The sequence below is a fragment of the Schistocerca piceifrons genome, chromosome 2 (genome assembly GCF_021461385.2).
Source record: "Schistocerca piceifrons isolate TAMUIC-IGC-003096 chromosome 2, iqSchPice1.1, whole genome shotgun sequence".
NCBI classification, from domain to species: Eukaryota; Metazoa; Arthropoda; class Insecta; order Orthoptera; family Acrididae; genus Schistocerca; species Schistocerca piceifrons.
Window position 1 is genome coordinate 1060471607 of NC_060139.1, and position 14337 is coordinate 1060485943.

The 14337-nt window shown below is 39.6% G+C and overlaps 1 protein-coding gene across 1 annotated transcript in view; it reads right to left on the minus strand.

The window, feature by feature from the left end:
• The window catches only part of LOC124777488 (E3 ubiquitin-protein ligase UBR5), a 344177-nt gene that overhangs the window by 256916 nt on the left and 72924 nt on the right, over positions 1-14337 (minus strand). The window contains exon 9 of the mRNA XM_047252926.1: positions 12920-13189. Within this exon, the coding sequence (XP_047108882.1) occupies positions 12920-13189 (270 nt within the window). The remainder of the gene's footprint in view (positions 1-12919; positions 13190-14337) is intronic.

Below are 14337 nucleotides of genomic sequence, written 5' to 3' on the forward strand. Positions count from 1 at the left end.
GTATATTTCTCTATTCAACTAAAACATTCGACACAGTTGATCACAAAATCTGCCAAATAAGCTAGATGAACTGGGAATAAGGGGATGGTGAAGGAGCGGTTCCAGTAATCTCTGCAAAACAGTACAGTTGACTAAAATTACACATATATCAAGTAACACTAAATATAGAGAGAGTCAGCTGCCCATACCTATGGGTTTTAAGCAACCTGCAATGTTTTCAAAAACTACACTCAATTTTCATATTCTCTCACTTGCTACAAGCAAACTATTAGTCCTACAGAACAAATGAACAAGGTCATCTTCTACAAAATTTAATGCAGTCAAATCTTATACTGGGATATATTTTCGCTAGAAGTCTTAGGTTTCAATTTATCCAAGAAAAACAAACAAAAGTCACCTTCAACAAGTTTTTCTTGAATAACTCAAAAACTGTGGCCTCCAGCAAAAGCCTATCAAAGTACAAAATTTAATTACATTATTTTTCTACAAAAAGGTCCTCTTGATTTTTTTTCTGTAGCAACAATAGGTTGCATGTAGCGAGCATATGAAGAAAATGCAAGAATATGAAAATCTCTTGTGTTTTCTGGAGGTGTTGGGGGTTCCATAAAGTTCTTATATAGGGGCATCTGAATCACTCTGTATATTTAAAAACACACAAAATTCAAGCTTTCGCAACAAACTGTTGCCTCATCAGGAAAGAGGGAAGTAGAGGGGAAGACAAAAGGAAGTGGGTTTTAAGGGAGAGGGTAAGGAGTCATTCCAATCCCGGGAGCGGAAAGACTTACCTTAGGGGGAAAAAAGGACAGGTATACACTCGCACACACGCACATATCCATCCACACATACAGACACAAGCAGACATATTTAAAGACTTTTTTTTGTCTTTAAATATGTCTGCTTGTGTCTGTGTGTGTGGATGGATATGTGCGTGTGTGCGAGTGTATACCTGTCCTTTTTTCCCCCTAAGGTAAGTCTTTCCGCTCCCGGGATTGGAATGACTCCTTACCCTCTCCCTTAAAACCCACTTCCTTTCGTCTTCCCCTCTCCTTCCCTCTTTCCTGATGAGGCAACAGTTTGTTGCGAAAGCTTGAATTTTGTGTGTATGTTTGTGTTTGTTTGTGTGTCTATCGACCTGCCAGCGCTTTCATTCGGTAAGTCACCTCATCTTTGTTTTTATATATAATTTTTCCCACGTGGAATGTTTCCTTCTATTATATTGTATATTTAAAAATGTATTTCCTACACTGCATTAAGCATGAGCAAACAATATTGTTTGCAGATGACACTAGTGTACTGATCCCTGACAAGTCACAAGAAGCACCAAGAGAAAGCTGAAAAAAAACTTAGTGTACCTAAGCTGGAAATAAACAATTAAGTCACACTTAATATAAAGAAAACACTACGAAATTCCAAGTAAACAAAAAACCAGATTACCACAACCTGAAAATAAATAATGAATTCATGAAATGTGTGAAAAGCACAAAATTTCTAAAAATTCATGCTCACTCTCAAAGTGGGAAGCGCATGTAAAAATACTTAGCAACAGAAATCTCTGAACCAAATTCTTACATCAGTACGTAATATTTCATGTATCAGATTACTATATTTTTCTTATATTCTTTCTGTTATTCGTTACAGTGTAATTTTCTGGAGAGTGAAAAGCAAAAATATTCAATCAGAAACGAGCAGTACGTATCATGACCAAGAACGCAGCACGGCTTTCTGCAATGCTAGAAATTTTAACTGCCCTTTGAGAATATATTCTTCAGAGTGTTATGCAAGTAAAAAAAAGAAAAAAAATATTGATTACTATGTCAAAAACTGTTTAGTACATAATTATGAATCTAAAAGAAGTGTACTTTTCATATGCACAGAAAAAATTAAGTTAAAACTCTGGGTTTCTTGTACAGTGCCATCCAATTATATATAATAAATTACCACAACACATAAAAGACATAGATATTATCTGTTCTTTCAAAACAAAACTAAAACATTATTTGTAAAATAAAAGCTTTTATACGGCAAATGGGGTACCTGAATTACAACAGGTTATTTAATTAAGAAATTCTGTAATACATATACAATATACATATACAATAATTAGCTAAGACTAAAAAACAAGATTAAAAGAAATTGTGTTAGAAAGTAATTTTGAGCTGTTTATTTTCAATTCTGAATGACAAAATCCATACAATGAAAATTTTTTCACGGTTTAACAAAGAAATCAACCAATCAAATCAATACATTGTGATATTGAGGTCAAGAGCTGTTCACAGACTTTTTTTAAAAAACAATTGATGAATGATGTGAGCAAGGGAGACAATGGAGAGGAACTGGCAGCAACACATGGCTAATGGTTAGCTGTTGGGGGGAATGTAGTTGTATGATTGTGTCTTCTTGGGTGGGGGAAGCAGGAATTCATACCAAAGCTGTTCTGCATGCTCAGTGGAGAAGACAAAAGATAAAGCCAGTCACAGGTCTCACACTAAGCTGATCTTACCAGGAAACTTAATAGTGACAAATTCTGTAGTTCCTGCGTGAGGAACTTGCCTCCAAAACCAAAGAGGTGTGGCACCCTGGGAGGAAGCCAGTGCATCCGATTCTCTGAAGTTAACCTCAGAAGAAAGACCAACGGTTATCAGGGTGGTACAAGAGCTCACTCATAGATGGTCTGCATTAAGAGACAACACGTGCAATGCTACTGTCTCCACAAAAACTGCACTTCTGTTGCCACCACCGATTCTCTGCACCGCTGACATCACTGTCACCATAGCAAATGGTGGAGCAGTATGCAGGTAAATTCTCAGTGTGTAACAAAACACCAGCACAATAATTCCTCTGGTGTGTTTTATCAACATTGTTTATGCTTTGAAATACATTACTAACATATGCAGTTTTTACCTGCATACACGTGAATACAAATATTCTTTTACATACCAGCCCAAATAATACAATGTGCAACAGAATTAAAGGATCATTTTTCCAAAACTCCATTTCCCATCCATTGCAACACTGAAGTTTGAAATTTGTGTATAATTTTCCTCTGCTAAGGGAAAAAGTGTGGCGCTCTGTGACAATGCTTTAAACAGCAAGGTGTCAACACCTGTTGGAGGGGGGTGGGAGGGTGGGTGGGCACATCTAAGAAGTTCATGTGGCGGTGTAAATGGGTTAATGGTGTCACATTGGCACCAAATCTCACCACAACTCTGCCCAATGCCACCGTGGACATGTCGCCCAATTGGAAGGTCATCACACCCCCTCTTACCCACATTCTTCTCCTCCTTTTGATGCATCTGTGATGGAGGTGGTGGTGGTTAGTGTTTAACGTCCCATCGACAACGAGGTCATTAGAGACGGAGCGCAAGCTCGGGTTAGGGAAGGACTGGGAAGGAAATCGGCCGTGCCCTTTCAAAGGAACCATCCCGGCATTTGCCTGAAACGATTTAGGGAAATCACAGAAAACCTAAATCAGGATGGCCGGAGACGGGATTGAACCGTCATCCTCCCGAATGAGAGTCCAGTGTGCTAACCACTGCGCCACCTCGCTCGGTCCTGTGATGGAGGTCATAACCACAATGCCCAGCATTGAAATCTGTAATTGGTGAGCAGGTTTTTTATCTATCCAATTACATTATACAGTAAAAAATTGATATTCTTCCTCAAATTGTATCACTGTTTTATCTGCATCTAAACTTCACTTCTTCCAGTGCCACCTCTACGCAAGGCAAAGAAATTTTCACTCCATCTTTATATCGACATCAACAGTGGGTGCAAAAGGGAACGAGGCAAGAAAAGTGAGAAGTGAACTAAAAGCTGGCGAAGGGAAGGAAGCTGGGCAGAAAAAATATGGCAATCAGTGTAGAGGTGCATACAGTACAAAGGCAAGGGAGATTTGGGAAGGAAAGAGTGTCCTGGAGGAACAGTTCTCACAAGTGCAATTTCATTGGAGTTGGTGCCAACCTTATGAATAACAGGCTGGTTAGAGTTGCCTCTGTGATAAAGCATGTCCAGCAGCTGCAATGATAGTAACACATTGTGGCCCCACTTATGACAGGATATGCAATTTTGTTATATGATGACATGATGGAGTCCGTGGCTGTTCAAAGGGTACCGCTAACGGTTTCGAATCATTGTGATTCATCCTCAGACAGTTTACCTAACCGAACCTAACCTAACCTAACCTTTTACACGCTTTCTTTATGACGTGGTGTTTTTTTGTCATAAAGAAAGCGTGTAAACCGTCTGAGGATGAATCACAACGAGTCGAAACCGGTAACAGTACCCTTTGAATAAAGGGACTGAAAGTAAATTTGTGGCTGGTTGCTGTCCTAACACCATCAACATATGACAGGATATATTCAACAATGACAAGACTAGTTATGCTTGCTACATTTAAGTCCTTTAAAATCCACAGGAATTTACCCAGTGAGTGAGACTGGACTGATACATGACATGTTTGTGAACAGGAATGATCTCATGGTTGGGCCTTTCACACAGGTACAGACCACGCAAAAAGGGTTAGAAGCAAAATTTGCCAGAGGATAGAGCGGATTATTTCGTGGGATGGACAAACATTTTGACAAGTGCTTTTGGAAAACTAGGAAGGACTTTGAAGATGACATTCCTCATTTCAATGGGCAATAAAAGTTGCTTAAAGCCATGGTTCTCATAGGGATTACTTCCACTCTAACTTAAAATTGGGTAAAATTATATATAAAAACAAAGATGAGGTGACTTACCGAACGAAAGCGCTGGCAGGTCGATAGACACACAAACAAACACTTTGTGTGTATGTTTGTGTTTGTGTTTGTTTGTGTGTCTATCGACCTGCCAGCGCTTTCGTTCGGTAAGTCACCTCATCTTTGTTTTTATATATAATTTTTCCCACGTGGAATGTTTCCTTCTATTATATTGATATCATTAAAATTGGGTAATAATGAGAAATTGACCTTCGTAGCTGATTATAGGGTGCGAAAGGTCAAAGGAGGTCTATTCGGAACTGCCCACCTGTAAAGCCCTTTGCAAGCCCTTCACCACAATGGAATGTGTGATCCGAAGTTGTTTCGAGATTGAAAGGGAGAGGCAAGGTGCAGACAGTGAAGTACAGGGTGTCCAACTCAAAACTCCCTGATTGCAGAGACACAGGGGAAAAAACTCACAACAGATATGACAATGAAAAATGCACCACATTGTAGAGCATCTGAAAGAATTTATATTCCCACGTCAGAAGTGCCATGTATTGTCGCCAGAGTGCAGCATGGTCGCATGAAGTGAAAATGGCTATCACAAACATGTTCAATGACAATGTGCAGATTTTGCAAACCCAGAATCTGAACATTATGCTTGTTAACCCTTCCTGATAGATGAAAGGTTTCCTCATCTGAGAATAAACCTCTTTCCAGAAAGCTGGTATCCATATAAATATGCTGCAGCATATCCGCAGCAAACTGTTGTCAGTATGGTTTGTCGTTCGGCGTCAGCTGTTGCAGAATTTTCACTCTGTAAGCACACATACAAAGACGCTGGTGAACTACACGTTGCAATGTTGATCAAGGTACATCACATTGCCTAGATGCTCAACGAACTGACTTCTGAGAAATGTTTGTCGTATGTCCCCAACTGTCTCTTCTAAAACTCCATAACGTGCACCGCCAGAATGTTTCAGAACACTTCCTGTAGCCAGAAACTTCCTATACGATTCCTTAATTGTTTGCATATCAGGTGGATCACATTCATACGCACGACAATAATTTAGTTATCGGCGATTTTGTTTCTGCAAACCACACTACTGCTTGCGTGTGCTGCTATGGAGTCGCCATTTTCACTTCACTCTGCACTCAGGTGACGATACTTGGTACTTCTGACATGGGACTATAAATTCTTTGAGATGCTCTGCAATGTGGTGCATTTTTCATTGTTGTATATGCTATGGTTTCTCTCCCCTGAGTCCTTGAAATCAGCGAGCTTTGAGTGGGACACCTTGTATTGTTGAGGTCCGTGGGCTTCCATACTGAAACGGGTTTCGTGGAGCCATCACAGGGGACGAGACAGATATTACGCTGAAGTGGAAAGGGTCCACATGAAACAGGTTGAAGAAGAATTAGAAAGTGGTGTTTTGCCACAATCCTTATCACGAAAATATGATCGAAAAAAATCTTTATCTAATAAGAGAGTTACAAACTGGTGCTCACAGGGAGAATTCTGATAGATGACCCACAAAAAGATTGGTGTGAGAGTGCCAGGCACATACCTTTAACTGAGCAGCACACTTGTGAGTACAAGATTCACTCACTACAGAAATATTTGTCTGTGGTAATACAGCTTGTCATATGTATAAGGTTGAAATAGTAGGCTTGGAATACCAATTTCGGGGCTCTATGAAAACCTTCATGATGACAGACATCTTGTGAAAATTTACTGAAATATCTTCTTTGTTTCCTTGTTGCAAAGGCCTCAGAATTCTTGAAACCTTACTTCAAGTAACTCTTCACTAAACAATAGATATCATGAAGCAGTTCATCATTTGGTAATCTACAGGCTGACTATTCAGCAGCTGAGTTAATCATACAAGGTAGCGGTCTAATATGCAGGTAGTGGGAATGATACCATCAAAACACTGGCAACTCACTTCTTTTGTCCAATTTTAATAACAACATTATTAGAACAGAATGCTGATTAAATTTTCAAACACACAACACAGCGCAAAGTGCATGTATATATGACCACTCTGCAAATGAAGGTGATAATGAAAGCTTGTATGGTGGACAAAAGAAATATTTCAGATCAAAATGACAGAAAAAATTAATATTGGTGGTGGCCTGAAATTCAGTATTAGAAAACAAACAGGAAAAAGGGAATAAAAAGGGAGACTACTTGGTAGAATTTGACACACAGCACAATTTACTCATTGCTAACACTTTATTCAGGAATGTGAAAAAATTAACATGTACTGGGGCCTGGAGACACCAGAGGTGAGATTATGTAACGATAAAACAGAGATTCAGAAACCAAATTTCAATCTGCAAAACAATTCCAAAGGCAGGCAGGTGCGGAGTCTTGGGGACCATAATTTATTGGTTATGACCTGCAGATTGAAATGGAAGAAATTGCAGAAAAGTAAGAATTTACAGAGATGCAGACTGTATAAACTGGAACACCCAGAAGTTGTATGTACTTTCAAAGGCAGCATTTGGAAACTATTGAATGAAAGAGTGAAAAAGAATACAACAAAAGACAAATGGGTAGCTTTGAGAGATGAACTAGTGAAGGCAGCAGATGACCAAATAGGCTAAATGACAAGACCCAGCAGACATCTACATCTATATTCTGCAAACCGCTGTGAAGTGCATGACAGAGGGTACACTCCATTGTACCAGTTATTAGGGTTTCTTCTCATTCTATTCACATATTGAGTGCGGGGAAGGCATATTATTTAAATGTCTGTGTGTGTGACGTAATTAATCTTGTCCTCACAACCCCTATTTGAGCGATAAACAGTGGGTTGTAGTATATTCCTTGCGACATCATTCAAAGCTGGTCCTTGGAACTTTGTAGGTAGGCTTTGTCAGGATAGTTTACTTGTATCTTCAAGAATCTGCCTGTTCAGTTTCTTCAGCATCTCTGCGACACTCTCTCATGGGGTCAAACAAACCTGTCACATTCATGCTGCCCTTCTCTGTACACATTCAACAACAGATGTTAGGCCTTCGTACAAGTGATTTGAAAGCAATCTCCTCTGTAGACCGCATTTTCCCAGTATTCTCCAAATCGAATAACACACAAGATATTGAATTTCACTGATTGAAAGGACAAAACATAAAACACAGCTAATGAAGCAGATAAAATACAGATGTTTAAAAATAGTTTGAAGAATTACAAATGGGAAAGCACGAATGGTTTGGGGGAGTGAGAGAAAATGTGAACTGTAAAAGCATGAATTACTATAGGAAAGGTAGACGCCCCTAATGGGGAGATGGGACTTTGTAGAATAAATACCTCTATGAGTTTCAAGAGCTTGGATGATAGGCTGGTACTAAGTAAAGAAGAGGAGGCTGAAAGACTACACAAAGAAAATGAACTTGAAGGCAAAAGGAAAGAGAAGATAAAATGAGACTGGAGACTTGAGAATTTGACAGAGCATTCGCATCCTTAAATAGAAACATGGAATCTGGAGTAGATGACACTCCATCAGAATAATCGAAAAATGTAAATATTATAGAACCATCAGTTTGATAAGTCAGGGCTGCAAAATACTGATAAATTATTTACAGAAAAATGAAAACATCGATAGAAGATCAGGGAAGAACAGTTTCGGTCAAGAGAAATATGAGACCACGTGAGTTAGCAGTGACCACATGACTTACCTTACAAAACAGACACAAAGAAAGCCAAACCTATATAAAATTTGAAGACTTACATAAGTTTACAAATAAGTTGACTGGAATAAAATGTTTGAAATCCTGAAGTTAATAGGGAAAAAAAACTGTGTGCAAAGGGTTATTTACATCTGCTGTGATGAGAGTGAAGGACATGAAAGGGAAGGGGCGAGACAGTGTTGTAGCCTATCCCCGATGTTATTCAGTCTGTGCACTGAGCGAGAATAAAAGAAATCAAGGGTACATTTGGAAAGAGAATTAAAGTTTAAGGAGAAGAAATAAAAGGTATGATGTTTGTAGATGGCACTGTTAATTCTACCACAACAGCAAGGAACTTGGAGGAATGGTTGAATAGCATGGATAAAGTCTTGAATTAAGTCTATAACATGAATATCAACAAAAGTAAAACATGGATAATGGAATTTAGTCGAATTAAATCAAGTGATGCTTGAGGGAAAAGGATTACGAAATGAAACATTAAAGCTTGTAAATAAGGTCTGTTATTAGGCAGTAAAATAACTCATGAACCCCTATGTGGAGAGGACATATAATGCGCACTTGAAATAGCGAGAAAAGTATTTATTGAACAAGATGAATTTATTAACATCACTATACATTTATGTATTAGGAAGTTTTTTTTTCTGTTGATCTGTCCCACCTGAACCATAAAATATTAAAACTGTCCTTCGATGGATGGAAAGTTGAAAATTCTGCATATGGGAAAACACAATACACATTAACTGATGAACTCTGATGAACACCTAACAGTTCATCTCTTGAGTAGATGTCAGTCTGACAGGTGAAATGATGCGTCTGCAGGTCATTAAAAGGGTTTTGGAGGGAACAAATCATATCCGCACTTCAAAATCCAAGTTTTGTATGCTGCTCATGGCTTCTTGAAGTTGTGCTCAACAGTAGGCATGCATAAAGGATTCTTGTGGGCAAATCAGAACTCATTACATACAACAGTTACGATGGCAATTGCAAATATAGTCGCGTGCAGAAACAATGACTGCATGCTAAAATTCTGTTGAACACAGAGATTGCTGCAAGTGGCCCCTATCCAGCCCAGAAAATACAAAGCGACAAAGAGTTTTTGGATGAAAATTGGCAAGCAGTCTTAGAATTCCCATTCATGAAGAACGGAACACTATTATGATGGGTGGTGCCATACACTTTTTCTAACTTGAAAAATACAAGAATTAAATGGTGTCCAAGTAGAAAAGTTTCTCTAATTGCAGTTTGCAAGCACAACACGTGGTCGGTCATAGTTCGTAACATGCAGAAATTTCGCTGCAGCCAAGAAGAGAGATCTCGTAATTCAAGACACCACTGCAGACAGTAAATGATCTTTCCAAGTAGGGTGAATTACACTTTGGTCACTAAGACTGTCTTCCAAATGTTTACAATATCTGGGCCTTTATTTGGCAAAAAGGCATCACTGTCAGTATATTGAAGCCACTATTATTTGAATTCCTCTTCTTGCCAAGATGAAGACAATACAGGTGAAGTTTCCACTGCAAAGATGTTTCAACATCCAACTATGGATTTGGTCAGGCCCCATAGACATGTCATCGGACTGTGCTACTGCACTCCGGCCTTCCCATTTGCTGAAGGGTGCACTGTATGTTTCCATAGGACGCAAAGTGAAGGTTATGGTCGGCAGAAAAATTTTTTGGAATTCAGCACAGAGCCACAGCATTCTAGTATGGAGCAGAATTCATCTTCATCACAACATATACATGTCTATATGGGAAAATGCACCATTACTTATGAGATCTGAGCATGCAAGAGTGTAGACACATTCTGCTTCTCTGACACTTCCTTTAGTGCTCTTGCTATAATTTTCACATCATCCATCTCCACTCCCAATACTTGCAAAATTTTCAGTAAACATTCCACGTGGGAAAAATACATCTAAAAACAAAGATGATGTGACCCACCAAACGAAAGCGCTGGCACGTAGATAGACACACAAACAAACACAAAAATACACACAAAATTCCAGCTCTCACAACCAACTATTGCTTCGTCCCTCTTTCCTGACGAAGCAACCGTTGGTTGCGAGAGCTGGAATTTTGTGTGTATTTTTGTGTGTCTATCGACATGCCAGCGCTTTCGTTGTGGTGTGGATGGATATGTGTGTGTGCGCGGGAGTGTATACCCGTCCTTTTTTCCCCCCTAAGGTAAGTCTTTCCGCTCCCGGGATTGGAATGACTCCTTACCCTCTCCCTTAAAACCCACTTCCTTTCGTCTTTCCCTCTCCTTCCCTCTTTCCTGATGAGGCAACAGTTTGTTGCGAAAGCTTGAATTTTGTGTGTATGTATGTGTCTGTTTTTGTTTCTATCGACCTGCCAGCGCTTTCGTATGGTAAGTCACATCATCTCTCTCTCTCTCTCTCTCTCTCTCTCTCTCTCTCTCTCTCTCTCTCTCTCTCTCTCAGGTGAGGTATGAGTGGCGGCAACTTGAAATTAGCGGAGATTGAGGCCTGGTGGATAACGGGAAGAGAGGATATATTGAAGAGCAAGTTCCCATCTCCGGAGTTCGGATAGGTTGGTGTTAGTGGGAAGTATCCAGATAACCCGGACGGTGTAACACTGTGCCAAGATGTGCTGGCCGTGCACCAACGCATGTTTAGCCACCGGGTGATCCTCATTACCAACAAACACTGTCTGCCTGTGTCCATTCATGCGAATGGACAGTTTGTTACTGGTCATTCCCACATAGAATGTGTCACAGTGTAGGCAGGTCAGTTGGTAGATCACGTGGGTGCTCTCACACGTGGCTCTGCCTTTGATCGTGTACACCTTCCAGGTTACAGGACTGGAGTAGGTGGTGATGGGAGGGTGCATGGGACAGGTTTTACACCGGGGGCGTGTGTATGTTTGTGTGTCTGTCGACCTGCCAGCACTTTCATTTGGTAAGTCACATCATCTTTGTTTTTAGATATATTTTTCCTACGTGGAATGTTTCATATATATATATATATATATATATATATGGGAAACGTATACCTGTCCTTTTTCCCCCCTAAGGTAAGTCTTTCCGCTCCCGGGATTGGAATGACTCCTTACCCTCTCCCTTAAAACCCACATCCTTTCGTCTTTCCCTCTCCTTCCCTCTTTCCTGATGAGGCAACAGTTTGTTGCGAAAGCTTGAATTTTGTGTGTATGTTTGTGTGTCTATCGACGTGCCAGCGCTTTCGTTTGGTAAGTCACATCATCTTTGTGTGTGTGTGTGTGTGTGTGTGTGTGTGTGTGTGTGTGTGTGTGTGTATATATATATATATATATATATATATATATATATATATATATAATAGAGGGAAACATTCCACGTGGGAAAAATATATCTAAAAAGAAAGATGATGAAACTTACCAAACAAAAGCGCTGGCAGGTCGATAGACACACAAACAAACACAAACATACACACAAAATTCAAGCTTTCGCAACAAACTGTTGCCTCATCAGAAAAGAGGGAAGGAGAGGGGAAGACGAAATATGTCTGCTTGTGTCTGTATGTGTGGATGGATATGTGCGTGTGTGCGAGTGTATACCTGTCCTTTTTCCCCCTAAGGTAAGTCTTTCCGCTCCCGGGATTGGAATGACTCCTTACCCTCTCCCTTAAAACCCACTTCCTTTCGTCTTCCCCTCTCCTTCCCTCTTTCCTGATGAGGCAACAGTTTGTTGCGAAAGCTTGAATTTTGTGTGTATGTTTGTGTGTCTATCGACCTGCCAGCACTTTTGTTCGGTAAGTCACCTCATCTTTGTTTTTATATATAATTTTTCCCACGTGGAATGTTTCCTTCCATTATATATATATATATATATATATATATTTTCAGGCAGAATTTATCTGAAAAACGCACTGCTACGCTGTAATAAATAACATGCTAAAAGTCTGTCAACTGCAATATGATGTATGTATACCACGGCCTCAATTACCATCAGAAAACTGTTTAATTTTCACTAGTGATAGCTACATATTTCAATGTGTGTGTCCAATACAAGTCACCTGAAAATGTTCAAAGGAAACATTCTGTGTTAGCAAAAATTATCTTCTTACCAGCAGCTGTAGTGCTAATTTACATATAACTCTATGTATCAACAACAGCAGCAGCACTAGAGAGAACATGGAAAAATTATTTTTGTGAAATTCAGTGACGAATCATAACTATCAAGAAATATACCACCAAACACACTTAACAATCCCCTATAACTCTGGGAAGTGTAGTATAGTTCCCCGAGGACAGAGATATGTCAACAGTTAGTCAAAAGGATTAGGTTAATATTTTATATTTTGCTGCTTAAATAAGCAATGGCTTAGACATAAATCCCAATACAAGCTAATTGCATGTATCCCTCACTCTAATGACATTTAGGAACTCAAGTATCTCTTGTCAGTAGCAATACATTTTCCTGTATAATACATCAACCCTGAAGCTTAAGATACATAGCAATGAGTTCATTTTGTTCAATTACTGTGTACAGTTAAAAGGTGAATAATCACTTTACAATTCAGAGAGTTATGTAAAAGTACTCACTGTGACTGGTGGTAATGCTGCCTGTATCACTGCACGTGCTGGAAGCAGGTGAGGGAGGTGGTGGCATATCCAACCTATCGGCTGTTTCCTTGTGGCTGTTGCTTTTACTGGAACTAGGAGCCGGCAATGTTCCAGATGAGCTCTGTGCATCGCGACGTTGCTGATCAGGTGCAGTTGTATTTAGCAGCTTGAAACGGCATACATCAGTCAAATTCCATGCAGCATTCAGCAGCTGGCCCACTTTTGGGACCCCACCCGATATGGTGAAACCTGTTAAAGAAAAAGTTATGTTCCTGAGTTCTGGTCATGCTACATCTGTCTGAAAACAAACACACACACACTCTCAAGCTCACATGCATATACAAACAAATGTGGAGCACATTAGAATGGGATGGGGGAGAACCTTAAATACAGTACATTTTGTTATTGATTAGATTTTTTTCACTGTACACACACAAACACGCACGCACGCACACACCTACACTTTTAATTGTCTCACAAATATGACCAATTGCCTAGAAGCCATATATTGGAATTCACGATGTACAAAATGATGTTCAATGACAAGCTCTCGCAACTTTCCCGAAGTGATCAAATCTAAATTGCAATTACATAACAAGACCAGGAAACACCTTCACATCATCTTCAGTCACTGCACATCTCAGAATAGAGCAGAACTGTTCATATCAATCACAAGGGACTGATCAACTGAAGATTCTTGAAGTTCAACACTTTGGTCTTTAGAATCCTTGCATAAAAAAAAAAAAAAATCAAGTATCAAATTTTACCTAAAGTGATCTAAAGCCACATGTCACAGGTGTACATGCACACACATATACGACACGAAATATTAGGGCTTGACTTAAGGCAAAAATAAAATAAGAATAATATGTCCCTAACAAACAACAGTTATCTCTTACACAATGTTCTCAGCCAATTCAGAAACACGAGCAAACTGGACTTGGGATTTTCACAGTTTCTCTATATTAACCAGTATGTCATTTAAAAGGGAGGGCAGCATTTGTGTGACAGAGAATGGCTCACTACAGTGGCTTGTTTTCTGAAGGAGATAGCTGTGTGTCATGTGGCAGTGATCTTTCTTTAACTCTGTCAATGTCACACAACCTAAGTTTTGTGAGGCTGGACTATTGTTACAATTTGCTTGGACCCAGGTAGTCTATGTGGTTAATTGGTGGTTAGGTGGGATTATCTCACTAGCACACTCCTTCCAGTTACCTCCAACTCTACTGTAGGAGGCAATTAGGAAGTCAGCACCCGGCTAGGAGAAATGAAGTAAGTAGAGCTAGTCAGCGCATGTGCTGTTGCCGACTAGTGTCAACCGATAACATAGCTTTGGTACTGCCATAGGAAAAAACAGTAGCAAGGCTCATTTGTTTTAAAGAAAAAAGTGGACGGAG